A 25,860-nucleotide genomic window follows, 5' to 3' on the forward strand; every position below is an offset into this window, starting at 1 on the left:
ATGCTTGGCAAATGTATGCACGGAGCTCCAAGTAGCAGCCTCTAAAATGTCTTTGGTAGCCACTCCTCGTAAGAAAGCTGTAGTAGTGGCTGTAGCCCTTGTGGAATGAGGTCTGATGTTTTCTGGAGTTGCCTTTCCATGAAAAGAGTAACAAAATCTAATGCAATTTCCTATCCATTTTGAGATTGTTTGTTTTGAAATTGCTTTTCCTTCCATTCCTGTTGCATATGCTACCAGAAGCTGGTCAGTTTTTCTATTGTTCTTGGTTCTGTCCAGGTAGTAACGCAATTGTCTGTGTACATCCAAGGTATGCAGCAATCTTTCCCATCTGTTCTGTGGGTTGGGGAAGAATGTTGGTAGGTGTATTGCTTGGTTTAATGATACCCTGGAGACCACCTTTGGCATAAAGGTAGGATTAGTTCTCATGGACACTCTATCCTGATGGAAGATAAGGAAGGGCTGTACTGCCATTAATGCCTGTAATTCAGAAACCCTTCTAGCTGAAGTGATTGCAAGCAGGAATGCAGTCTTCCAAGATAAGTACTGTAATTCTGCTGTTGCTGCTGGTTCAAAAGGGGGGAGTGTCAACTTTTCTAACACAAAATTCAAGTCCCATGTAGGCAATGGTGGTTTCCTTGGTGGCTTTACATTTTTAATTCCTCTGAGAAACTGCCTGAGTAGAGGTTGAGGAAAATACTGGAGGATCCATGTTGTATTCTGCTGAAATTGCTGATGCATGAATCTTAATGGAGGAGTAAGACAGACCATTGTGGAAAAGCTCTGCTAAGTATTCCAGGATGTTAGCTATGTTTGCCAATGATGCATCTACTCCTTTTGTTGCACTCCAAATGAGATATCTTTTCCATTTTGCTGAATAAGTTTTCCTTGTTGAGGGTCTGCGAGCCTCCAAGATAATGTCTTTAACCCTTTGAGATAAATCTGGGTTATTTTTCCTTATGCAATGTTCCAAGCAGCTAGCTGCAGTGTTTTCAAGTTTGGATGCAGGATTTTGAAGTTGTTCTGTGTTAGCAGTAGAGGTAGTAGGGGTAGAGGCCATGCGTGTTCCCGGGACATACTCCTCAGTAGCGGGTACCAATGTTGCCTCGGCCAATCTGGAGCTATCAAGATGATCCTCGGGTGATCTTCTTTGATCTTCAGTAGCACTTTGTGCATCAAAGGAAGAGGTGGGAATGCATATGTTGTCAGGTTTTCTCCAACTGAAGGATAGGGAGTCCACCTTCCAAGCAAGTGGGTGGTATGTCCTTGTGCAGAATTTTTTCAATTGGTGGTTGTGTGGGGATGCGAACAGGTCTATTTCTGGCAGTCCCCATTACCTTGTGTTGGTTTTGAAGATGTCTGGATGCAGCATCCATTCGTGGGCATCCGTGGTGGTTCTGCTTAAGATGTCTGCTAGTATATTTTCTTTTCCTGGCACGAATATGGCTTGGAGCTGAATGTTGAGGCTCAGGGCCACATTCCAGAGGTCCATTGCCATCCGGCATAGAGGATATGAATGTGTGCCTCCCTGTTTGTTGATATACCACATAACTGTGGTGTTGCCCGTCCTTATCAGCAAATGACCCTGTTGTAGAAATGGTCTGAATGTCTGAATTGCCTGTTTTACTGCCAGCATCTCTTTTTGATTTATGTGTAGGTTCATCTGGTCTTGAGTCCATAAGCCTTGTATGCACTTGTCCACCATGTGTGCCCCCCAACCGAGGTCTGAGGCGTCCGTGGTGATAGTCTGGCTTGGGTGAGGCCTGTGGAAGGGCAGTCCTTTGTTCAATTGACAGGCCTGAGCCCACCACTGGAATTCTTGCTTCAGGCATGGAATTATTGGAATTTTGGTTTCTAGGCTGTGCTTGTGCTGAGACCATAAATTCCTCAGGTACCATTGCAACTTCCTCATATGTAGTCTGGCATGTGGAATTAGTATTATGCAGGATGCCATGTAACCCAGGGCTTGCAGGATTTTCCTTGCTGTAAGCTGGTTCTGCGTTGTTAATGCCATGAAATAGAGTGGTAGCTGCTTCTGTTTTTCTGCTGTGAGGAATGCCATCTGGTTTGATGTGTCCAGTTCTGCACCCAGGAAGGTTATCCTTTGGGATGGTATCAGTCTTGACTTTTTTGTGTTGACTGTGTATCCCAGGGCTTGCAGCAGGTGAATAACCTTTTTCAAATCTTTTGTTAATTTGTCTTTGCTGTCCGCTTGTAACAGGCAGTCGTCCAGGTATGGATAAATTTGAATTCCCTGAAGCCTGCAATGAGCAATTACTGATGCCAGGCATTTCGTGAATACTCTGGGCGCAGTAGATAAGCCAAAAGGCAATGCTGAGAATTGATAATGCTCTGATCCTGCAAGAAATCTGAGGTATCTTCTGCAATTTGGTTGTATGGGGACGTGCAGGTATGCCTCCTTGAGATCCAGAGTCACCAGCCAAGACTCCTTGCCCAGCATGAGAAGAAGTTGCTGTAGGGTCAGCATTTTGAATTTTGGAACAATGAGATATGTGTTTAGAGCGGACAGGTCGAGGATAGGTCTCCATTGTTTTTCCTTTCTTGGTACTAGGAAAAGCCTTGAATAAAATCCTTGTCCTTGTTCCATAGCCGGTACCTTTTCTATAGCTCTCATCCTTAGTAAGTGGTCTATTTGCTGTAGAGCGTTTGTCCTTTGGTTTGGAGGTAGGTTTGGCATTCCTCTCTTCCTTGGAAGAGTATGGAAGTGAAACCTGTAGCCTTTGTCTATTGTCTGTAACATCCATTTGTCTCCTGTAATGTAATGCCAATTTACTGAAAATAAGGCTAATTTTCTGCCTAAGGGTGCTGCCAGTTGTTCCCTGGTAGGCGGTTTCAGAGCCAAGTCACTGTGATTGTCCTGTAGAAGTGGTAGTGGCTGGATCTGTGGCAGTAGTTCTCTGGCTGCTAGGCTGCCACTGACGTCCCCTGTAGGCACCTCTGGATTGACCTCTGCCTCTAGGGCGTCTATTTCTGCTTCTCTCTGCTCTGGTGGTGTCTGGAAATGACCAATTCTTGGAAGGCCAGTTCCTACTAAACCTCGGAGGCTGGACCTGTAAGAAATCCTTGACTGTCTGGACAGATTTAGCTTTTTCTTCCACCTTCTTCAACACTTGCTGTGCAGGGGAACCAAACAAACTGTGCTTTTCCATGGGAGCATCTAGAAGCTTTGACTTTACATGGTCTGGTAAGGATTGTTCTTTTAACCATGCATGCCTTCTGATCACTGTACCAGTCATAGCTGATCTAAAGGAAGCCTCCAGTGCATCATAGCCGCATTTTAAGGAATGATTACTGACCTGCTGTGTGTTATGCACCAAATCCTGAAGGGACTTACGGTCTAAGGGTTCAGGTGAGGACAGTTTTTTAGTGAGCTGATCTAACAGAAATTCCTGATACTGAATCATGTGGAATTGACAGTTTAAGGCCCTAGCCGAAAGAGTAGCAGAAGTATAAACTTTTTTACCCCATCTCTCCAATGCCCTAGATTCTCTTTCAGAGGGGAGGGGGTTTTTGGCAGAGGCAACTGCTACAGCTTTGGGGCCCTGTGAAATAGTTTCAGGATCTGCAATAGGAGCCTTATACAAATGATAATGTGTGTCCGGAACCCTGCAGTATCTGTCGGGCTTAGCAGGGGCCAGAGGCAGTGAGTCAGGGGCAGTACAAGCATCATTAAATGCATCATCCACAACTGTAAGTACTGGAGGAATAGCTAAAGGCCTATGCTGTGGTAAATGCAAAAAGGTCCTAAGCCTTTTCCTAGAGTCTGAAAAATCAATTGTTCCCTCATACAAGCCTCTTATCTGGAGGTGGGTGAGAGGCCCTGTCAGGGTGAGACTGGGTTCCCTTGATCAAAGAAATGAGATCCTCTGCTAAACTAAGCATTTGAGTACTAGAGCTAGGCCTGTGAGAGGGGGTTTTAGCAGGCACGGCCTTTGAAGATTTAGCTGCTTTAGCCCTGGCAAAAGCCTTAATTGACATGGATGCAGGGGGCCTAGCAGCTCCACGTGCAGGAGTAGATACATCTAAGGGGATAGTATCTGATAAATCCTGAGAAACTGTAAGAGCAGGTGGATTTTCAGTAGCAGATTCAGCCATGCTGGAAGAGGCCTCGGTAGAAGGAGGCATGCTTTCGGCCGAAGGAAGAACCGCGGACTCGGCTTCAGCCGAAACCGAGACACTCGCGGTTGGCTTAGCCGCGGTTTCGGCCGAAACCGCGGACCACGAGTGTCGGTCCTTTTCCTTACGCTTTTTAGCTAAATGTGAAGTCGGGAGTCTCCGACGGCATGATATAAGCAAAAGCGGAGCCAAAAACCTCCTCTGCAAACTCCGACCGACGTCTAAGTGTTCGTCGGTTGAAGGAAGCACAGGCTAGACAAGCTGCTACGTCGTGGTCTGGGCCTAAACAAGGTAGGCAGTAAGAGTGGAAATCTTTATGAGGTATTTGTTTCCCACAAGTTAAACAGTTATTCACTTTTTCTGACATCGGCAGAGGCAAGAAAGAGTCCCCAACGGGGTACTTAGCTTTTTAGAAGTCTTCGGTAGTAGCAATCTCTGGTTCTGACCGACCGCACTTGAACAGCTTCTGCTTGCGCCACGCGGCAAGAAAGACTGAGGAAAATGGCGTTGGCTGATGCCTTTATACCCGAAGAACTGCAGCTATGACGTCGGGTGAAGTGCGACATCAGCCGAGGCCAGACCCAGACTTTGGAATCCGGCCGACCGAAGGGCTGCCTGAGGCCAGGACAACCCATTTGTTAGGACTGCAGATGCATCCTTGAAGGACATCTCCTGTGAACTCCAGTAAATCAATTTAGTTATTCCAGAAATTGCCCATTTCATCATGATCAACTGAGTCATACTCCTCAATCACTCTGCAGTCTTGATTATCCTTGATTCTACTGCCAAACCCAATAACTCTCCTATCAGTCTCTTGTGCGGTGCTAAGTAAAAGAATATGGTGAAGTCCAGTTCAACCATCCAAAGAAAAATAATGAAAGGCACACCATGACTAAGTGTAGTTTCGGATTTCAGTATATTCTGATGTTAATTAGTTTGTTAATGTCATTGGTCCTTATAGATGAAGGAAAAGACTATTTAAGCACTCATAATGTATTTGGTTTTAAAGTCTGAAGAAGCGTCATATGAGACGTGAAAGCGCTTACTGGTGAATAAAATCTTTTGAATTTTGGAGGCTTGCTTCGATTGTCGTGGTGTGCCTTTCATTCTTTTTCTTTGGATATTTGTGTTTTTGTGTGGAGGCACTTCACCCCTACAGAGTATTTCTTTTTTGAATTTATCCAGTTCAACCATGTTTAAGTAATTCCCTTGTCACATTTACTTGTATTTCACCAATAAAAGTAGATCAAGTTTGACAGAGAACTCCTTTCATTTTGGCTGTCATGGACATAAAATGGCCTATGGGAAGGCAACCAGTTCAGGATTCTCTCTGTAACATTCCCCGTCACTGCTGCTATGTCTAGTAGGCCTACAGTTCCCTTGATTATCCATGCCTCCCACCCCGTACACTTGCTGTCCTCCTGTCTTTGGGTTACTTCTGTATTAGCCAGAGGATTTACCAACACACTGGCCACAATCTTGAGTGCAGGTCATCTGGTTCTTCTGTTTTGCAATCCCAATGGATAGCCAGTCATCTTCCATCTTTATCATGATGTCTGCAGATTGTTCTCCTCACTCAGTTCTACATACATCAAAACATGGCATCTTTTTTATTCCTTTCTATCATAAAGACTGAAGTTCTGTGAGTTCCTATCCAGAAATCTGTCTGACTGCCTCATATATATATATATATATATATATATATATATATATATATATATATATATATATATTCTTTTTTTAATTAGATATTTGTTTAACGGGACAGCCTTGCTGGGCAAATGTCCTTTTTCAGTGGAGGCCTGGGGTAAAAGTCCCACAAATAGAATTTTGCAAGCTAAGTAATGTAAGACAAATACAACTTATAACAAATATGCGTAACTCATAGTTGCATAGACAGAAAACAAATGCAATTACTAAGGTTAATACAGATTTTTAGTTAAAAAATTAACACATTGTATATAAAACATAAATATACATAACCCATATGTTAAATAGACAAAAATACAGATGCAATTAAGGCGGACAATATGGATGACCAGTTTAAGAAATAAACAAGTTGCACAGAGAGTTATTTGGTTTATAAGAAAGATACTTTTGGCACATTAATATTTACTAAAAACTATATTACAAGTTTTCAGGTTTCATGCTCTTGGTTAATTAGAGTAATGTTACAGTAGAGCAATGACAGTGGTTAGCTAGGGTTAGGCAGGAGCATAGCCAATAGTTAAGTCAGGTGGGTTTTGAGCCGTACTTTGAATCGTGACTGGTTAGTGGTTATGATGTTTTGGGGAATAGAGATTCAGGCTTTGGAAATCTTATTAGAGTATAGGGAGTCACCGTTGTTAGCTTTTGTGTTACTTGTAGTAGAAATTTGTTTGAGGATCTTAGTTTTCTCTTGCTAGTTAGAGGTTGAAAAATGTTGGAGATTGCTGGGCATTTTTCTTGTTGGTATATTAAGCCATCAGCTGTGGTTAGTTGTGTGAGAGTTAGGAGGCTGGGTAATTCAAGCCAACTGAGCTGGCGCAAGGCTATACAGTGGTGGGTTTTAAATGGGGAGTTATTGGCAAATTTGGTAAATTTTATTGTAGCAGGCTTCTAGTTTAGATTGGTCTGTTTTTTTTTAGGTTGGTGAACATAGTTGAAGAGTAAAGGAGAGTAGACAGCAGATGTGTCCTGGCAATTGTGGAGTCTGTGAGTTATGATTTAATTCTGTATAATGAGCCTACTTTAATAAGGACTTTTTAAAGTGAGAGATAAGCATTTGTTAAATCTTAAGTTGCTGTCTATAGTCACACTAAGAAGCTTAGTGTGCGTGACTGGTTCTATTTTAGTGTTACCTGTTGAGTATATTTGGAAGGGAGACTGTAAGTCAGGGATTCTGTTTGAGAAGATCATAAGTTTAGTTTTTTGGAGGTTTAGGATTAGCTGGTGGTCTGAGAGCCATGATTCTACTCAACTGAAAGACAGCTGGGTTGTTCTTTGCAGGCTAGATAGAGGGGGGGTTGAGCAGATGAGTGTAGAGTCATCTGCATATTGTATGAATTTGGCAAGATTAGTAGCAGTATGTAGTTTACTGGTAATTATGGCAAACAGGAGTGGACCTAGGATGGCGCCCTGTGGTACCCCTGATGCGAATGGTAGTAGTGGGGAGAGTTCACCTTGTCATTTTACAGTTTGGTGTCAGTCCATTAGATAGTTATAGAACCAAGTAAGGGTAGAATTGTTTAGATTCAGTGATTGGAGTTCAAATAGAAGTTTTTGATGAGAGACAGTGGCAAATGCTTTTGGCATGTCTAGGAAAATTGAGGAAACTAGCTGCCCATTATTTTTCATGATTTGAGAGTAGATGCATTTTTCGTGTTAAGATAGCGATTGGTTTATAGTTGGAGATGTCTGTGCAAGTACTCCTTTTGAAGGGGTATGATGTAGGTGATTTTCCATATTTTAGGAACATAGTGTTCTTTTATTGATCGATTTATCAGAATTGACACTGGGTAGGCTAAGGTACTAGCAGCTATCTGGAGGTATTCAGGGGGTAGGTTGTCTGCAGCTAGGGAAGTAGATTTAAGTTTACTTAGCATCTTTTTTATAGTGCTGGTCTGGATGGGATTAACTGAAAAGGCATTGGAGTTGTGTTAGGAGGTACAGGGGTGGTTGGGTGTGTGTTACTGGTGGTATTGGTTAGGTTTAGGATGGATTTATGAAATAGTTATTGAAATGGGTGGATATACTGTGTGTTCAATTTGTGTTGGTGGGTGTTGTGGTTAAAGACTGACCTGGATGCAAGAATTAATTTATGGTAGCCCAAAATTTCTTGTGATTATGGTATTTTACTTCAGCTGTCATATAGTATTTCTTTTTGTCATTTTTTACCTCTTTCTTGGCTTTATTTCTGAACTGTCTAATAATTTAGGGTGGCCTGTTTTTTGTTTGGTATTGGGCCCATGCTTTGTCCCTAGATCTTAACAGCTGTTTTGTTTCATTGGTTAACCATACAGCACATTTTTTTAAGAATAGTTCTGGGAGGTGCTTGGGTGTTCAATGAAGGTACTATTAAAATATGACAGAGCTGAGTCTAATGGAAGTGTAGTCAATGGGGTCCAGTTGCACTGTTGGAGGGCAGATATGAATATTTGAGGAAAAAAGTGTTTTTTGTTGCTGATCTGTTTGTTTGTATAACATGGTTTTAGTGGGTTTCTGGTTTTTCCTAAGTAAATATGTAGGTGAGTGGTCACTTATGCTGTCAAGGAGGCAACCGGATTGTCTAGCTAAAGATGGCTTATTAGTTAAAATCCAGTCTAGTATAGAGCGTCACTTTGATTTTTTGTCTATTCTGGTTGGAGTTAGTATCAGCTGGGAGAAGCCATGCAGGTTTATAAAATTTGAGGGATTATATGAGGTAAAGGTTTGCCACTCTGAATTAAAGTCTCCCATAACTGTTGTATCTTGTGGGTAAGTGAAGGAAGTCCACAGTGATGTTGGGATTATTGTTAGGAGATATGTAGACAGCTATAACTATGATGAATTTATTGGGGTTTATTTCTAGCCTGGTGAAAAGCAGTTTGGTATTTAACTCAGGTGTGTTTGGATTTAGTCTGTCAATTTTTAGGGCATTTTTTGTATATAATAGCTATACCTCCTCCACGTTTGTTTAGTCTATCCTGCCTATGTATATTGTAGCCAGGTGGAAGGATTTTGTTATTATGTACCTCAGGTTTTAGCCAGGTTTCTGTGACGACAGCTATGTCTGGAGGGAATAGCGCTAGGGATGCATGAAATTATTGTATTTTATTGTTTAGGCTCCTAAGGTTCATGTTTAGCAGTAGGAGGTTTGAGGTGTTATGGGTTAGTTTGGAAGCATTTATGACATTGTGTGTGTGTATGGCACATTTGGTCTGTATTGGGTTGAATTAGGACCAGGGTTTGGGTGAATGTCTCCACTCAGCTTAATGTTTGATTGTAAGTATGCTGAGGGATTTGGATACTTGTGCAATAGTTTGGTGTATTTGTGAAGTACATGGGCTGTTGAATTTTGATGTAAATATCTGTATGAAAATAAAGATGTTTTAGTAGTATTAAAGAGACTTGGTGCTATGGGGAAGTATAGCTCTTCAGTATGTAGGGAAAAGGGGTTTGGTGTAGTGGGTGAGGTATAGGTGATTAGAGGGTAGTCCTGGTAGGATGTTAGTGTGAATACTATAGAGAGGAGAATTATGAGAGGTAACTGAAAGAGGTTCATAGTGGGAGAAATAGGACTGTAAGCTGACAGAGGTATTAAGTGGGATGTGAGAAAATGTAGGAAGAAGAGTTGGTGATTGAATGTAGTGGGGTAGGTTGATTTGAGTTGGGGTTGGTTTAGCTACTTAGGTAGGGTGGAGTAGTGAGAGGAGGGTGGAGAGTCAGTTTATTTAGGTAAATGTAGTGGGTGATATCAGGATGATGGGTGGATGTGGTTGGAGGGGCTTTTCAGTTGACAGCAGGTGGTTGGTGTGGCTTGTCTTGTTTAAATGTATTGTTACTGGGGGTGGGTGGAAATTGGGGGTACAGTAGGGGAGTGGAGAGAGCCCAAGCGTAGCGGGCAGGACCTGTTTGCAGCATGGTAGTACAATCAGCAAGAACTTTAATTACAATGCAAGTATGGAGATACCATGCTAAGGTAAGAAGGCCAAAGAAAGGTATGATTTAAGTGTGGTTAGAGCACACTGATTTGGTTGCTAAAGTATAGAAGACAAGAAAAATAGTGAGCGTTGACAGTAACCCTTGTTAACAGCTACGTAGAGGGAAAAAGAAGAGATGCAGTGGGAGGGAGTCTTGGGAGTCCTGTTGATGTGCTTTAGTCACCAGTGGGGTTGCAGGTCTTACTTTATAGCTTCGGTTATCCCATGTACATTAGTTGGAGCAGCTGTGATCTCCAGTAGGTCCGCAAAAACAAATGTGGTTAGCAGAAGTGTTTTATTGCAGTTTGCAGAAGGATTCAGTTGGTGCATATAAGCTTTAGGTTAAACACAGTAGTTGGAGCAGCTGCGATCTCCAGTGGGTCTGAAAAAGCAAATGTGGACAGCAGACGTGTTCTGTTGCAGTTTGCAGAGGGATTCAGCTGGTGCACGCAAGGTTCAAGTTTAACATCTTACTACTTGATGTTTGAGATAGGGATAATCTCCACATGCAAGGTCTCTCCTCTACTAGATATCACTTCAGGAAAGAAAGATGAAATCAAGAAGGAGCATCACCATGTCAGCTGTGAGGTGTCCGTATCCAAACTCCATGGCTTTCCCAAGAGAAGAGAAGAGTAAAACCTGAGAGCACACCTCCACTTAACTTATGCTCTCCACTTGTAGGTGCGATACCTATAAAAATGCCCACGATTTTCCCACTAAGACAGCCAGATAAATCAGCACCGTGGAACCAGTCACATCTTTACTCGGAGGCTGCAGAAAAGAGAAAAGACTCAAACAGAAATGCAAATAAAGTAACAAAACTGAAAATGTGAACTACATAGTTTTTCCCAGGGCGAGTAAACACTTGCCCAATGTGGGGAAATATGTTCTTTTACCCACTGTAGTGTGATCCCGGAATTGGTATATATAGTTGGGGGGTGTAGTGGGCAAAGCCCCTCCCTAGATGGGTTGCAGATAGAATGGTGTGTATTATTGTAGCTTTGGGCAAGTGTTTACTTGCTCTGGGAAAAACTACATAGTTCGGCATTTTCTGTTTCATTATTTCAATGGTGCACAACGTCCGGCCCAGAGGCCAAATCTGGCCCTCTATGCATCATCATTCGTCCCCCAGAGAGTAACCAAAAATGTTTAAAAAAAGTGAAAAGATACTATGCCTTATTTCAGTCACGCAAACTTTCCAGCACGTGCTTACTTACCTAATTGACTGCAGTTGCGCACACTTCTAATTTTAGCTGCGGAAGTAACTATTCTTTGTTGTTTATAACTTGTAATCTGTAAACAGTAGTAACTTTCTGCAAGAGGTTGTAATAAGTCATGGGTGCAAGCCAGAATAAAGTTAAATGCAAAGTTGATGTAGAAAACACGCAATTTCATGACTGCTGTCTTAAGTAAAAATGCCAGTCACTTGTACCTACTGTTAACTTGTAATGACTTACTATGGTTTGAGGTGACCTGCAGATGCATTAAAAATTCATGTAGTGGGGCCCTCCCCACAAAATTATCTCAGTAAAATAACATTCGACTTTATGGGCTTTTGGTCATCTAAAGTAGATCCATAGATAGGTTCATAGGTTCATAGGTTTATACTAGGCTATCTGCCCTAAGGCATTTATAAGCCTAGCCCAAATTATTGTGGCTTACGCCACCCCTTATATGAAAAAATACTGTGCCCATTAGTTTGTTGTGCCTCTGTCCAGCAGTGACCCAGAGATGATTCCCGGGGTAAACCTACGATCTCCCATCCACAGGTCTAGATTTCTCTTGAACAGAGTCAGCGAGGTGCTCTTTCTCACATGGACCGGGATTTTATTCCACAGCATAGGGAGTCTCTGAGTGATAAATCTATCCCTCCAGCACGTCCTATTTATATCCGTGCTAAGGTTTAAGTCGCTTGCTCTAGTGGTTTTGGTGGATTTGGATTTTTTGAGGTGGAGCATGTCCATTAATTCCGGGTTGGACATGGCCTTGTATGTCAGGCACATGTCACCTCTGAGCAGGCGGTATGGCGCTGAATAGAGCTGGAGTTTCTTCAATCTGGCAGCATATGACAGATTTTGGAGTCCCTTTATCCTTTTGGTGAGGAACTTTTGGGGTCTCTCCAATTGCTGCAGATGTCGGGTGAGATACATCCCGAATGGGGCATTGTACTCATTGGTCTGATAAGTGAAGAGTACAGGGGAACAATGACCTCACTAGATCTGGATGTGAATCCCTTCATGATCAGGTGGGCAATGTAGAAGGTCTTTCTAACCACTTTAGCAATGTGAGTGTCAAAAGAAAGGCCACTGTCAACCTGGGTCCCCAGGTCCCTGATAACCTCTTCTGTGCTTAGTGGATTGCCACCTATATGGTAGCTTGGGGTTACCTTGTTTTTCCCGAAGGGTATGACTATACATTTTTTGGCGTTTAACTTCAGGCCATGGCTCTGGCACCAGCTATCTGTTTCCGTGAGTCCCTTCTGAAGGATATCAGTGTCCGATGCACTTTCCACTATGGTGCCCAGTTTGCAGATATCTATCTAATCTCTCTCTCTCTCTCTATATATATCTATATATCTATATATATATAGCTATATCTATATATATATAGCTATATCTATATATATATATATATATATATATATATATATATATATATATATATATATATATATATATATCTATGTACATATGTATATCTATGTATAGATATCTATATATATGTATATCTATATATATATATATATGTATAGATTATATATATATATATATATATATATATATATATATATATATATATATATATATATATATATAGATATATATATATATATATATATATATATATATATATATATATATATACACACACACACACACACACACACATACATAAGTTATTTTGTTCCTGATCCCTTTTCCCAACTAACTTTCATGTTGCACAACTACTGCTTTCACCACCAATGTTGAACATCAGCTAGCCTCTCCTTGTACTGTGTTCTCTACCCCACCCCATATTTTCCTTCTCTTGCATAGATCTCATATTTTATTTAGATTGCTAGCCACACTAATCTCCTCTTCTTGCCTCTTCCTCAAACCACTTTCTACATCCCTCAGTGCTCGATCCATGACGCATTTTCACATCTTGCATATTTCTTACTCCCTGCGTCCTTATTCATTGTCTGACCTTCTTCTCAAACTTGGTACAATCTACTCTCCTAAAATCTCACAGCATCATTTGTCTCTTTTGTTCTTATCCTTTCTCCACTTTAAACACAACATGATTTGATTACTGGCTGCTAACAGCATCACCTTGATATCCATGACCCACCTTGCTCCAGATAAAACAGTTTCAAGAATTCTATCCCTTCTAGTAAAATCGTACACCACTGGCTAAACTCCACAGTCCTATATATCTTAGAACTTGGAATCTCCCAGTCCACTCATGGTAGATTCAGCTTCCCATGAATATTAATCCTATCGCTACTCTATAAATTCTTTCCTGTCATTTGCCTCTCGTAATACATCTGATGATATCCCTTTTCTTCTACATTTAGTAAGCCCAACATTGCCCACTTCCTTACCCCTTCACAGAATAGTGCCACCTCTCATCTCTGACCTTTCACCTGGTGTTCCCTTTTGTACAGACAATTATTCCATCTCCACCGCTGCTTTCTAAATAATTCCTTTACAAACCATAACCAAGCACTGTCATTTCCCACCCCCCACTTCTGCAACTGCCCCATGCTTCTGTGAAAGCAGCTATGGTCACCTTCTCCCACTTGAACCACTGTTTGTAGCTCTCACATCTTTCTACACCCAGAAATATAAAGCAATAACTATCCATGACTTCCTACATTCTGTATTCATTTTCCTTCTATTTACTGGCAGGATACATACCCCTAACACAACACTCTTTTTTTTTCCATCTCAGTGTAAATGTATAATCTTGACAAATGCCTTTACCCCAGCACTAACTACCACTGTTTTCTGGGCTAAGATGGAGCCTATTCCTGAAAAAGACATGTTTTTTCTCTGACAAGTTTGCTCCCAACCTCCTACCAATCCTTCTCCCCTATCCACTGCTGCAGTTAAAAAGTATACTCCTGGATCTTTTCATTCTTCAGTGTAGTTCTGAGTATGCTACCTTTCAAGCTCAGCATTTCTCTGCCCACATCTTAGCATTACTTACTAACAGCTTTCTTGTCTTCCATGACAAGTTACTGAAGTCATGGAGGCTGGAAGTACAACATGCATCCACCATTTGGCCATCTAATTCACTACCTTATTTACTTACTTACATTTGTTTACCAGGAAATTCCAACTGGACACAGGTCCTTTTTCAGCAGAGGCCCGAAGAGAAAAGCAATAAATGAGCAGCAGAGTACATGAAGAACAAATGAATATACATACAGTCTGTTTGTCTAAGGTAAGTAAGTTTAGGAGAGGAGTAGAGTAAAGTGGTGATTAGGTTGGAATTGGCAGCAGAAACTCTGGCTGTCTTGGTTAGGAATTGTTTATTTCTGTACAATGCAGCTAATTTTTTGTGAACCTTTTTTTATGGTAACAGAAATGTGTCAAATCTGAGATTATCAATCTCAATACCAAGTAATTTGGTGTGTTCTGTTGGGGAGATGACGGTATTGTCTTTGGCTAGAATATTAAAGTGGGGGATAACTGGGTTGGAAGATAAGGAGTTTAGTCTTGCTCTGGTTGAGTAATGTCTGGGCATTAGATAGCCAGCTTTCTACAGATGAAAAAGCTTCCTGTGTGATCTTGTGAAGTTCAGGTATAGTTGGGGCTGAGCAGATGAGGGTGGAGTCATCTGTAGACTGTATAAGAGAAGCATGCTTGGTGACTGCGAATAGATCATTGGTTAAGAGTGAGAATAGTAGGGGACCAAGGATGGAGCCTTGGGGAACACAGAGTGTTACAAGAAGTCGAGGAGATAGATCATTATGCCAGACAACCGATTGTTAGCAGTCAGTTAGATAACTGTGAAACCAATCAGTAGCTGACTGGGGAAATGACAGGTTAGTGAGAACAGAGATTAGTAGTTTGTGAGAGGCCATGTCAAAAGTCTTAGATAGATCCAGAAATATAGCACAGGCAAACAGGACATTATTTTTATGATGAAGGATAGCGGCAGTAGTGTTGTGGTATGGCCTGAAGCCATGCTGGGTGCTGGGAGGAGGTTGTTAGCTAAGAAGTAGTCTACGGCTTGAGAATGGATGCATTTCTCTAGTATCTTGGAAAGTGGAGAAAGGATGGCTATGGGGCGGTAATTGGAAAGTTCAATGGAGGAGCCACCTTTATGGAGGGGAATGATGTGGGATATTTTCCACAGTGTGGGGACATAGCTTTCTGATAAAGACTGATTAATTAAGATAGAGACTGGATAAGCTAGGGCTTCTGCTGCTATTTTTAGGTATCCAAAGGGGAGATTGTCAACTGCAAGTTTTGTAGGCTTATGTTTCAACAGAAGTTTTTTTTTTTTTATACAGGAGGTAGGTAATGAAAAAGAAGAGACTGTGGGCAGAGTATTTGATTTTGATGTGTGGAGGGTGGATAGAGGGTTGTGTTGTTTAGTCAAAGACAGAATGGTTTCAGTAAAGTGTTTATTGAATGAGTCAGCAATACTACTGGAGGAAGGGAGAGTGGTAGGTGGGGGGTGCCTACTTTACCTGGGTGGAGAATGGAATTTACTGTAGACCAAAAATGCAGGAGTTTAGGGCAGACTGATAATATTGGGTTTCATCTTCTTTCATTTGCTTTTTGACCTTATTGCGCAACTCTAGGAATGACCATCTAGAGGAGGGGGGTTGTTAAGCACCAGTGCTTCCAGGCCTTATCTCTGATTTTCATTAGTGCCCTGGTGTTTTTTTGTAGGCAAGGAGAGTACTGTGTTTTGACTCTGGTATTTCTTATGGGGGGCATGTGGGTTTAGGATGTTTAGGAAGGTGCTACTGAAGAAATCAATGGCTTCATCCAGACTGAGGTACTTTAGTGGTGTCCAATCACATTTTTGAAGGGATGAGATAAAGCTGAGAGGGTTAAAGTTTATCCAGTCAAGAGTACTATGTTTGTTAGAGTTTTTATTTACCTGGGGAGGTGACTGTATTAGTTGGGAGAAACCATAAAGGTTTAGGTGGTAGGCTGGATGATTGCCACTACAAGATAGCCAGTTGATATTAAAATCACCTAGGATTATGGTTTCCTGGGGTAGTGAATGTTTAGCTCAGTTCAGGTGGTTTTCCAGGGGTGGTTTTTTTTGGCCAGGTGGAAAGTAGCATCCTATGATGTTGACTATTTTGTGTTTAGTTTGAGGTTGGCATATAGGATTTCTTCATTTCCAATGTGGGGAGCAGATGTGTTAAGGATCTGGATGGTGTGGTGGTGCTTAAACATTAGAGCCACACCACCCCCTTTCTCAGTCCATCTACACGAAGAATGTTATAACCTGTTGGGAGTATTTCCTCACTTTTGATGTGAGGGTTGAGCCAGGTTTCAGTCAGGATGAGAATATCAGGAGAGTATAAAGCTACGTTGGTGTTTATGTCATGGGTTTTATTAGCTATACTTCTAACATTTAGACACATGAAGAGGTTGTCAGATGGCTTTCTGTTGGATGTTAGTTGTGAGAAGGAGCAGCTATTAGGCAAATTTTTAGGTGAGGAGTTTGTAATGGTAGGACAAGGGTTAGGGTGGATATCACCACTGAAGGCTAATTTAGATAGGGCAGTAAACATAAGTTTTATAAATCTGGTAATTACACTGTCATATTTTAGGGATATTTTTTGTTTGAATGTAACAGGTGACTGGTAGTACGGTAGGTGTACTGGGATGGAGATTGTGATGGTATGACAAGTGTAATTACTATGTGGGTGATGGATAGAAGTGAGACTAAGGGTGCAGTGATAGTGGTTGGGTGTGTCTATTATGGAGTCCTGGTACGATGTAAGGTGTGCAAGAAGAGTGGAGGTAAGGAGTGTAAGCACATTAGGTAGTAGCATGACTGTGTCAAGTGAGCAGTTAGATTAGAAGTGGGTGGTATACTGTGGGCAGCAGAGGAGATAAGTTCTTAGTTTTGTTCTGATTGGTTGCTGGTTATTGGGAGGGGTAGTGCCTAGAATAAATTTAAATGTAGTAGGGGTGGGTGGGATTAGGGGGCAGGGTAGGGTGCGGACTGAGCCCGTGCAAAGCACAGGTGAATGGAATGGGGCTTAAACCCCTCCAACTGTGGATTACCAGGTAAGTATCTAATGGCTTACTAGCGTGCAGAATTCAATTGCTGGAGAGCACTTGAGTCCTGATGGGAGACTAGTAATTTAAAGATGGCTCCATAAACAGCAGGAAGCTAATATAAACTTAGTGTTGGGGGAGGGGGTAGCAAAAAGGGTGTAAACCAGGTGCAATGCAAAGAAACCAGCCAAACCAGAGAGGCAAGCAGTGGAAAACTATCAGTGAAGGCCTCAGAGGGGGGGGGGGTGAGTAGTAACAGAAACTCTACTTGTAAAGTGAAGGAGAGAAAAGACAGCAAACTTTATTAAGCTTGGGAGTGTGCCTTCACAATGACTTGCTTATTAGTAGCCAGTTTGTGCAATGATTAGAGTAGGGAGATGCATTAGCAATGAGGGGGAATGTACAGAGATGCAAAAAAAAGTTGGGGCTCAAGTGATACAAAACTAAGGCAAACAGCACTGAAAGGGCTGCTTGAGGGTTAATTTTAATCACAGAGAATAGGGAGGACTTGAATTAAGTGTATACTGTCTATTGGACAGTTACGATTAATGCACATGCTGGGGGGGGGGCACAAGGCTCAGTCACAGTTTTATTAGCATGCTGAGAACTGTAACACTGCTAATGTTAAAGCTTTACTATCATAACACATATCATGTAGAACTGCCTGGGTGGACTGACCCTGCTCTTCAGGCTCAAAAGGTATATCCTTGTTTTAGTTTTGCAGTACTGATTCCTTCTTAGACTGTATGGGTGGGGTGGTAGTTGCAGACTGCACAGTTGGTTGAGTGTAGACTGCGCAGTCACTTACATTCCCCACTGTGACCACATTGCTTCATCTCCTCATTGTTTACTCATTGCTTTGACTGCTTTGTTTTTAATTCCCCTTCCCTGCATATGAGGTTACAACCCTTAACTTTATTTTTTTCCTCTCTAGCTGTCTTTCATACTTAATTTCCAGACAAGGTTCTGTACTTGGTTGTCTGATCAGGTCTCACTTTAATGATACACGAGTGGATGAACCTGATTAAACAAACGGGCTCTCTCTGAAAAATGCATAACTTAATCTAAGATTTTGTCATCTTAAATATAGTTATACACATTATGGATAACATTAAGGGGTAAAGTTCCCTGATGTGGGAGATATGTGCGTGCACGTGTGTGTGTTTGTGTGTGCGTGCATTTGCGTGTGTGTGTGTGTGTGTGTCTATACATGTGACTGTGCTCGAAGTGTGGGTAGGAGATGGTGCTGTTCCTATGTAACAAAAACTTTCAGGAGATACCAATTCGAGTTATAAGGTTTGCCTGACTAGGTATCGGTGAAATAGGGTGACCAGATAAACCAAAACTTGTGGTTCTATATGTGACATGTTTGCATAACTGTTACTGTCACGATATTAAGACAGCAGCCTTTTTATAATCAGGCTATCTCTGTTCATTGTGTACAAAACATACTAATCACCTTCTTTTCACTTGGCTCAGTGAAACTGACTGTGTTGATAACAGTTGCATCCTTCTCCTTAACACTGCTCTCATTACACTACTATCATCGGCATAGGTGCATTGCTAACTGGTTTAGCAATATGAAGAGGTGGCCAGGAATTTTCCTACTGCTTTTCTCCTGACTTCTCCTTGGCTTATTATTTAAATGTTTACTGATGAAGTTTATAAACAAGTCACCTAAGATCATGGCTCAATTCTCAGGGGAATGTAGTTCATTAACACAGTATAGGTTGAACATTTGTGGTGTGTCACATTCTAGCCTCTCCTATGACATGGGCAGCCAAAACCTCAGCACTACAAAAAAGCCCATGGGAAGATCTTCTGATAGTCATAAGGGCAGCCAAGCACCCTGGGAAGATCTGGTGAGACTAACTGGACCACATCAGCAGCCAACCACTGAGGTGGATGCACTCACCCTGTCAAAGAGCAGCAGCCCCTAGCACATGATAAAGAGTAACTCAGAAACAAGCTAAAAATGCAGGGCCTGAACCTACACACTTACGGACTACCATAAAGCCACTAAGATGAGTCTTGGTAATCCTACATGAAACTTCTCTAGCCAATGAGGAATTTAAATTACACTTGAGAAGGCATACAGGCACTCTTTCCCTTCAATCTGTACAGAATGCATCCATATCCATATCCTCATCTGGACAGGATGCAGCATGAACAATGCTGCATGCTCTGTGAACATGAACGTCTGAACCCTATGAATGCACTATCTGCAAAAGATGGTCTGAATAATTCTTCGTTGGAGCAGCTACAGAAATGCAAGAAAAGAATGAAGAACTCTAAAGTTCCAGAAAGAGACTTTTTTTTTCTATACAGCCAAGAACTATTTCTCTGGATTATGGTACACCAGGATGAAACAAAGCCAGAAAACATGCCACCAACAAGTTAGTGCTGATAGGCCTACCCAAGTAGACACTGATGTTGAAAAATCAAGAGACTACGGGTTTTAGTCTCACACCCAGTTCACAAATTAATTTTTCAGTACTAACATAAGGCTAGCTCTATGGTACAGAGGGACTGAGCCCCAAGTGCAACCCATGTAGCTGGGTTTGATTAGCGTCTCTGACTCTGGAGGATCCAGGCAGATAGGAAAGTTGCACACTCTGCCTGAGGACACAGTACCGTCTGCTAAAGCAGTCTAATAAATTGCAGTCAATAACATTACTTGTGGATAAAGCAGAAATTCAAATATGCTTTTACAGAAAATTATCTATTACTCCAGTTTAGCCACTGAAAACATGCATTTAGAAAATAAATTAAAAATGATATGAAAAGCAATTGAAAACCCACAATAAAGGTAAAAAAACCTTGTTAGCACTGAGAATAGATAATATAACTTTTGTTCTAAGGCACTGCAACTTAAAGATTAAAGAGCACATACTGATGTATTTTCAGAAGTAACAAGTCTTACTTTTTTCATTACTGCTGTTGTAACCTTCACTATCAGGAGATCGATCATGTTCACGACGGCGTTTAGGTGAAGGACGAGGACTTGGACTACTTTCATTTCTGTGTCGTTTCCTGAGTTATACAAAAATATATTAACAGAAAATACAAGGAATTACTATGCAATACATATACATACATATATGTATGTATATAAAAATGTTCTGCCGCATTTCATTATATTTTTGTAAAGACCAACAAAGTAAGGTACTCTGCAAAAATGAAAGTGAATTTTAAATAGCAATGTAAAACAAAGTGCTGAGCAATTCTGCTCATGAAAAGTGACAATAAAAACTATGTAATTATTGAACTTCTGCATTTAATATTTGGCCCTCAGAGGCAAGCGCACATTAATTGAAATAAAAAGTTATGTCTTACCATAACTTGGCGTCTGTGTTGTCTTCCTTCATCCATTATCACGACAGGGTCTCAGATCCGGCTCGGCCACTTTCCACAGACTTGGATCAGAATCTCAAGCTCCTCCTTCATACTCCTGCATCCACCCAACTTCCTTAGATCAAGTTTGTCAAATCCAGTCATGCCACACTCAAATACCAAAAAATGAACCCATCAGTTGACATGAAAATTGCAGATGGAAGTTGATTTGATGCGAAGGGACAAGGGCTGAGACGGAATAGACCACTGACTGGTTAGTGTCCACTGTAGCACCAACATGAAAAACCTGACCAAGGGAATCAATAGGATGGCTGCAGACATGGACCCTAAGACCTGGAAGATCAATCAAGAAGAGGGGTGTTGATTGGCTAACAACAGCTGGACTTGATCTCTCAAAATGGTTACCCGGTGTAGGGGGAGAGAGGCCATCTGTTTTCTGGTGTTGAGCTGCATACCTATGAACTCTAGGTTCTGAACTGGCATAAGACTGGACTTGTTCATGTTTATGGTGATGCCTAGGGATCGTGCTAATTGGAGTAAGTAGTCCCTGGCTTGAATCAGTCAATGCTTCGTGGGGGTGGTTGGGAGCCAATCATCTAAATATGGAAACAACTGAAATCCCTTGAGCCTCAGGTGAATGACTACCACCATCATGCATTTGATGAACACCCAGGGGGCTGTGGTGAGTCCAAAGGGCAGTGCTCTGAACTGGTAATGATTGGCTCCCAGCTGGAAGTGCAGGTATCTCCTGGAGTGTCTATTTTTATGTGATAGTAAGCATCCTTGAGATCTACTGAGCACATTCAGTCATCCTTGCACAACAATGGCAGAATGGACTGAACCATAACCATTTAGAACCTTGCTTTCTTTACGTACCCATTTAACTTGTGGAGATCCAGAATGGGTCTTAGGTCCCCTGTCTTTTTCAGCACTAAAAAGAAATGGGAGTAGGTTCCAAATCCTCTCTGTTTGGTTGGGACCTCTTGAATAAATTACTTTTGCAGCAGCTGTTGAATTTCCTGCACGGCCTGCTCCCATTCACTGGGTGTCATGTCTGGGAGGCTTTTTGAATTCAGAGGGGGGAGGGAAAAGGGCATATAATAACCTCTAGATATTACGCTTAGCACCCAATGGTTTTGAGTTAATTGGGTCCAGGCTTCAGGGTGAAAAGCTAATCGTCCCCCAACTGCCTTGAGAGACGGACAGGTGGGAGCACCTCAGCAGTTCTGGCAGGGCTTGGAAGGTAGTTCTCCAAAGCCCTGGTTCTGTGGACCCCCTATGCCTCTGGGGCGGCGTCTACCATCAAACCCTCCTTCTTTGCCTCTAGAGAAGGGTTCTCTGCACTGGTCCTGGAAAGGCCCTTGGGACTTGCAGAACCACATTTTCTTGCCCCCATGCTGGTTTCTGGAAAAGGACCTCTGGGGATGGAAAACTTGATTCCAACAGCAGAAAGGGTCTTCCTGTCCATTTTGCTGCGGGTGTGGGTGTCTCCAACCAAAGACCCAAAAAGGGAGGAGCCATCATAAGGGCCAATGATAAATGACACCTTGAAAGGCTCCGCAAAATCACATAGCCTCATTCATGCATGTCTCCTTAGGGAAAGACCTGAATCAGCTACTCGTGAGGTACCCTCCGTGATATGCGAGATTAACTTCATTGAAGGAGCGGCAATGGATGAAAAAGTGGCCAGCTTGGGAGAAACTTTCCTAAGTTCCACCGCAGGCATGGGCTCTGAGAGGGAAGCTGTCAGTTCTTTGACCAGGTCCCTCTGGAGCCGAGTGAAATGAGCTAAACAGTTTAATGACCTCCGCACAAAAGTTGCAGAGGCATAAATGCGCTTCCCAATTCTGTCCAATGTTCTGGATTCCTTGCTCAGCAGATGGGACATTGGCAGTCTCCTCTAATAGTTTTCTTGGTGGCCGCCACCACAATAGCATTAATCACATGACCCTTACTCCAGTGTTTCCTGTCTGCAGGGGTTTTTACCTATCAGGCCACTTGGGTATAAGGTCAATGGCATCTGGTTCCTTCCAAGAGCGGCAAAATATTAAATCCACTAGGGCATCCGCTGGTGGGGAGGAGGGTCACCCAGGACGTAGATCGACCTGTCCCGAACGCCTCCAAGAGAACTGATTCCTCAGAGGAAAGAGTTTCGGTAGGCAATCCACCTTTCTGCTTCAGAATTTCCAAGATGTCTCCGAAGAAGACATCCTCAGTTGGGGATCGGAGAGATCCTTCCCCCTCATCAGAGTCAGAATCCTCAGTTAAGGACTTCAGTGGGGAAGTCCACGTCTCCTTTTAGACATCCTCTTCCAAGGAACCTCCTCAGTGGAGTACTCTAGGGAGGTATAAAAAGAGGGGGATCCCTCCTGAGCAGGGAAGTCTTGGAGGCCACTTGGGATGGGAAGACTCATGGCAGGACGAAAAGGCCTGGATCCGATAGAGGTACAGGGGCAGACTGAGAAACTTGTACAGTCGAATCTCCAACCTGAGAGAAAACCCTCTCCACTACATGAAAGGCCAAAGCCACATCCAAATCCCCTGCAGCTGAAGCTACCGATGAGAAACTGATAGGATTTACACTGGATCCAGGGCCTCCAGACAGGATCGGACCCAAAGCCCCCAAGGGAAGGGATAGTGCCAAAAAGGATGGAACTGATCCCAGTCTCCTGAACCTGACACCAAAGCCACGGCTCCAAGACTCACTCTGCTCTGACAAGGCTGGAATGGGGCTAGTCAAGGGCATACTTGGCATCGAGGAAGGAAGCTTCCTTCATGCCAAGTCCATGTATGGCAGTCCTGAATCTCTAGGCTCCGAAGCAGAGGGACGGATCGCAGAAGGAGTCTGGATAGAGTGAGCTGGGAAGCTCACAGATCTGACAGGGGACCGAGCAGGAACTACCCCCATTTGTACCTGGACCTTTAGTAATCTCCTCACTATCCTGTCCATGTGCTCCTCAAACAAGCTTTTCGAGGACCTGGAAGAAGCTGACGAGGGGGGCCAAGAGTGCTTAGATTTAGAGGACAGGGCCAGAGACCGAGTCAAGGTCCACAGATCCAGAGGTATAGGATCCGAAGTAGGAGCTGACGTCAGAAGTCAGGGAAATAGAAATCTGCCCTGGATCCGAACAGACCATAGGATCCAAACACGGAGCAGACTGCTGTGGATCTGAAGGGGTTGAATCCACTGACTTCTTTGGCTTCTTTAAGAGACAGAGACCCGTGGGGAGGCAAGGAGGGACCTCCTCTTTGACTCTTTATAGGTTCATAGGTTTATACTAGGCTATCTGCCCTAAGGCATTTATAAGCCTAGCCCAAAGTTATGTGGCTTACGCCACCCCTTATGTTAGAAATAATGTGCCCATTAGTTTGTTGTGCCTCTGTCCAGCAGTGACACAGAGATGATTCCCGGGGTAAACCTACGATCTCCCATCCACCGGTCAAGATTTCTCTTGAACAGAGCCAGCGAGGTGCTCTGCCTCACATGGACCGGGATTTTATTCCACAGCATGGGGAGTCTCTGGGTGATAAATCTATCCCTCCAGCACGTCCTATTTATATCCGTGCTAAGGTTTAAGTCACTTGCTCTAGTGGTTCTGGTGGATTTGGATTTTTTTGAGGTGGAGCATGTCCATTAATTCCGGGTTGGTCATGGCCTTGTATGTCAGGCACAGGTCACCTCTGAGCAGACGGTATGCAACTGAATAGAGTTGGAGTTTCTTCAGTCTGGCAGTATATGACAGGTTTTGGAGTCCCTTTATCCTTTTGGTGAGGAACTTTTGGGGTCTCTCCAATTGCTGCAGGTGTCGGGTGAGACACATCCCGAATGGGGCATTGTACTCGATCATTGGTCTGATAAGTGAAGAGTACAGGGGAACAATGACCTCACTTGATCTGGATGTGAATCCCTTCATGATCAGATGGGCAATGTAGAAGGTCTTTCAAACCACTTTAGCAACGCGAGTGTCAAACGAGAGGCCACTGTCAACCTGGGTACCCAGGTCCCTGATAACCTCTTCTGTGCTTAGTGGGTTGCCATCTATATGGTAGCTTGGGGTTACCTTGTTTTTCCCGAAGGGTATGACTATACACTTTTTTGCGTTTAACTTCAGGCCATGGCTCTGGCACCAGCTATCAGTTTCCGTGAGACCCCTCTGAAGGATGTCTGTGTCCGATGTACTATCCACTATGGCACCCAGTTTGTAGTCATCCGCAAACTTTGTCAGCCATAGTCCTCCTATGTTTGCCTGTACTTCTGAGAAGTAGATGCCAAACAATAGGGGCCAAGGACTGAGCCCTGTGGGACACCACTTGTAACCGGTTTGGAGTCTGACATGGCTCCAGCAACTCTAACCCTGTGGGTTCTGTCCTTTAGCCAGTTTGCAACCCATCTTGTGACATATGGGTTTACATTTAAGCTGGTAAGTTTCTCTGATACCCGAGTGGGGTATTGTGTCGAAAGCTTTTGCAAGGTCAAGGTAGGCTGTATGGACTGCCTTTCCCTCATCAATGGCCTTGGTAACTGTTTCGAAGAAGTCGACCAAGTTCAAAAGGCAAGATCTGCCCTTGACAAAGCCAAACTGGGTTGGGTCCAAGGTCTGCAAGTCCCCTATGTCCTTGTTTATGAGTTCCATTATGATCCTCTCCATAGCTTTGCAGACCAGGCTTGTTAAGCTTATGGAGCGGTAATTACCAGGGTCCATAGAGGCACCGCCTTTGTGGAGTGGGACCACAGTTGCCGTACGCCACTCCTTGGGCACATGTCCTGTGGTAAGGCTAAGATTAAACAGCTGCCTTATGTGCGGGTTTAGTTCTTCATTGAGTTCATGTAGCACACAGCCGGGGACACCATCCGGTCCCATTGATGCTGTGTTTTTAGCTTTAGAGAGAGCAGCTTTCACACATTTGAGATGTCTGGGAGGCTACACTCTGTTGGGATAGTTATCTCTCCTTTTGGGGGGGGGGGTGAAGTTTGCGCTGAACCTGTCTGCCAGTATGTTGGCAATGTCTGTGGGTTCAGTGATTTTTGTATCATTTTGGACTAATTCTGAGCATATCTGGGAGTTTCCACCCAGGTTTCTGACATAGCTGAAGAAGGCCTTATGATTGTCTTTTGAATCTATGGCAATTTTTTTCTCAAAGTTGGCCTTGGATGATTTTATGAGGGATCGTAGTTTTTTGCTAGTACTGATCAAAGATGCCTTCCCTTTTTGGGATTTTGCTCTATCATGTAATAGCTTTCTCCTCTTATTGTAAAGTTTGTTTATGGCTGGGGTCCACCAGACTGGATGTTTGCCCTTGGTGGAAAGATTCTTGGTTTTATTTGGGATTGCCTGATCCATGCAGTCCTGAAGGTGTTCACAGAAGGCATTTGTAAGGGCTTCCGCAGATTGGGTTGTGGTTTCCATTGGCTCGGGGGCCTTGAAGGATACCACACCTGTCTTGAGTAGTGTGAAGTTTGCTTTAGAGAA

At 42.8% G+C, this 25,860-nt stretch overlaps 1 protein-coding gene across 1 annotated transcript in view; it reads right to left on the reverse strand.

Moving 5' to 3' along the window:
- Positions 1-25,860, reverse strand: part of LOC122802414 (zinc finger CCCH domain-containing protein 13-like) — a 1,157,483-nt gene that overhangs the window by 96,225 nt on the left and 1,035,398 nt on the right. The window contains exon 15 of the mRNA XM_044072036.1: positions 19,959-20,068. Coding sequence (XP_043927971.1) covers positions 19,959-20,068 — 110 coding nt within the window. The remainder of the gene's footprint in view (positions 1-19,958; positions 20,069-25,860) is intronic.

The sequence above is a fragment of the Protopterus annectens genome, chromosome 5.part0 (assembly GCF_019279795.1).
Source record: "Protopterus annectens isolate FY-2018-M chromosome 5.part0, PAN1.0, whole genome shotgun sequence".
NCBI lineage: Eukaryota > Metazoa > Chordata > Ceratodontiformes > Protopteridae > Protopterus > Protopterus annectens.